Source organism: Hordeum vulgare, chromosome 6H (assembly GCF_904849725.1).
Source record: "Hordeum vulgare subsp. vulgare chromosome 6H, MorexV3_pseudomolecules_assembly, whole genome shotgun sequence".
Taxonomy (NCBI): Eukaryota; Viridiplantae; Streptophyta; class Magnoliopsida; order Poales; family Poaceae; genus Hordeum; species Hordeum vulgare.
The window spans coordinates 175210358-175212623 of record NC_058523.1 but is presented as its reverse complement, the minus strand read 5'-3'; the positions used below and the strand labels follow the sequence as shown (position 1 = coordinate 175212623).

General features: G+C 51.0%; 1 protein-coding gene across 3 annotated transcripts; it reads right to left on the bottom strand.

Moving 5' to 3' along the window:
* Nucleotides 1–338: 338 nt before the first annotated feature.
* LOC123404099 (proline-rich receptor-like protein kinase PERK9) lies at nt 339–1927 on the bottom strand. 3 transcript variants are annotated; one of them, XM_045098026.1, is made up of 3 exons: nt 1103–1927; nt 837–1030; nt 339–746 (listed from the first exon to the last, which is right to left on the bottom strand). In XM_045098026.1, the coding sequence occupies exons 1-2, from the start codon at nt 1622–1624 to the stop codon at nt 977–979; spliced, it is 576 nt and encodes a 191-aa protein (XP_044953961.1). In that variant the 5' UTR covers nt 1625–1927; the 3' UTR covers nt 339–746; nt 837–976. The 3 variants fall into 3 exon arrangements, with proteins under 3 accessions (XP_044953961.1, XP_044953959.1, XP_044953960.1); XM_045098024.1 differs by having other exon boundaries at nt 874–1030; XM_045098025.1 differs by having other exon boundaries at nt 339–686; nt 874–1030.
* Nucleotides 1928–2266: the final 339 nt, after the last annotated feature.

Below are 2266 nucleotides of genomic sequence, written 5' to 3'. Positions count from 1 at the left end.
GCAGTATTGATTTTAGCAAAATACGGACATTGTATTTTTTCGCGACACCCAAATCAACGCGTGAACCACATCGAATAGAAGAGTGTACTCCTTTTTGACGGAAAACCGCACTATGTGACAAGCAAGTGCACTGCATGTTTTTTATTTTGTTGGACATGAATTTTTCATACGAGGGAGTGGTACGCACTTCACGTTCGGGCGTAAGTGAACCTCAACACTAGCAAGGAAATGAGCTGCAATTTTTTTGTCCTTTCTATAATAATTTATTGTGCGAGATGAACAACATTAAACGGTCAAACTCAAACGCACTGCTTCAGATAAAAAATCGCACTGCAAGAAACGGCTAAAAGAGCTGCATGATTTCTTTTAAGTTTTTGAAAGGAAAAAAAGCACCAGAATATGCAACCAATTCTTTTGTCCCCGCAAACAACACAGTGCACTGCATTGTAAATCTAATTGATCCACAAATATGCACATCGCCCACCCCACCGAGGACTTGGGTGTACTGCAGCGTTGTGCACACCAAAAATCCGGAGGAAAAAAAAAGCCCGGAACGGCAATAGAACTCCGGCGAGGCACCGCACCACATCGAGGGACTTAGGCAAACTGCACCCTGTCATGAGTTGTTCTCCTCAATTTCTGGCAGTGTTCTGGTGCAGATTTGGTGGAAACACCTGTGCAATCCACTGAAACAAAAACAAAGAGACACGGATGGTGAACCACAAGAACAGGGACAATGAACCGCTCTGCACAGGAAACAAAAACAAAGAGAAATATGAGTGAACTAGAAATAACATCCTCTAATTTTCACTCCCAATTCTAATGAACTATAATACTTCTATTTTTCTCGTCGTCGTTGCAACAACAGCTCACCCTCCAAGTCGACTACATGGGTCCGTGAGCCGAACTGCACGTCGGCGACAAATGGGGTGCCCCTGCAAAGCGAGCTGCAACCCCACTAACTCTGGGCGGCTCACTAGAGGGATCTCGCCGGCGGAAGACCGGTGGTGCACCTACTACCCCATCTGAACTGAAAATATAGCAAATGAATCAGTCATGAGAAGCTCTATGGGATTAGAGTGATGCCCTTTTTGCTACTAACCTGGATCAGGGGACGGGGTATGGAGCTTGTCGGCATGGACTCGTCGGAAGGGGGAGCAAGGGGGTCTGGATCCAGCGAATCCATGAGAGGTGCGGGTGATGGCCGTGTCAGGAGGGAGCTAGCACCGCCATTAGGCCCCTGTGGCACCACTGGGGAATGTGCACAACGGCGTGATGGGGTTGGCCGGTTGGGTACTGGACGCTCTGTCCGCCCGGAAGTCACGCGCCGGAGAGCGGTGGCATGGCCACGATCTAGTGGCGCTGGGAGAGGTCGTGGCGGTGGAGGAGGCGCCGGGGGTAGCCAGCACGACCATGGTTGCAGGGTGTCGTGTGGATCCGTCTGCGGCAGCCTAGCATGAGGTCGCGGGGGCGGGGGGCTGTGGCTCGCCACCGCGCACAATAGAGGGTCACTAGGGCGGCGGGGGTAGCAGTGGTTGACGCCCAAGGTGCTCGCGGGCAGGGGCACAGACGTGACCCAGGGAGGGGTGGCGACCCTGGCAGATCGGCTACCGGCGCGCTGCATGGTGGTGGGCCGAGGTGACCGTCTGCGGTGATGGGTGGTGCCTGGGCGGGGCAGCGCCGTGGACGATCAGAGGTGGAGGGGAGGCCGCAGCGAGAGGGGAGTCTGACGCTGCGATGGTGCGAGAGGAAGGTGATGCAGTAGCGTGGAAGGGATGGACTCCAGTGGCATGGGGGAGGGAGAGGGTCCGATGATGTAGGGGATGGAGGTTGCACGACGCCGGCGGGGGTGGAGTTGGAAGTCGTGGGAGGGGATGGAGCGGCACGGGGTGAGATGTGAAGGTTGTGTTCCACAATAGGATAAGGTGGGTGTTTTTTTATTTCATGCAGATCGGTCCGATCTAGTTTGTAGCTATGGTTCGGTCGGAGGTGTTAGCAGAATAAACGGTTTGTGTGTAGAATAAGACTCTTAGGGGATCTCTGTAGAATAGACTCACCCTACATCATCATAAAATATTTAACAAGCTAGAGAATACATAGGCCAGCACAATACATATTTTCACATAGTTCATCTATATATACATACATAAGTTTTACATTATTCATCAATATAAATGAAAAAAACTAAACACTAGCAGTCCATCAATGCCAGCTTCCATGAAATGAATCAAATCTGCAAAAATAGGAGTAATTAAGAAAGTTAGAA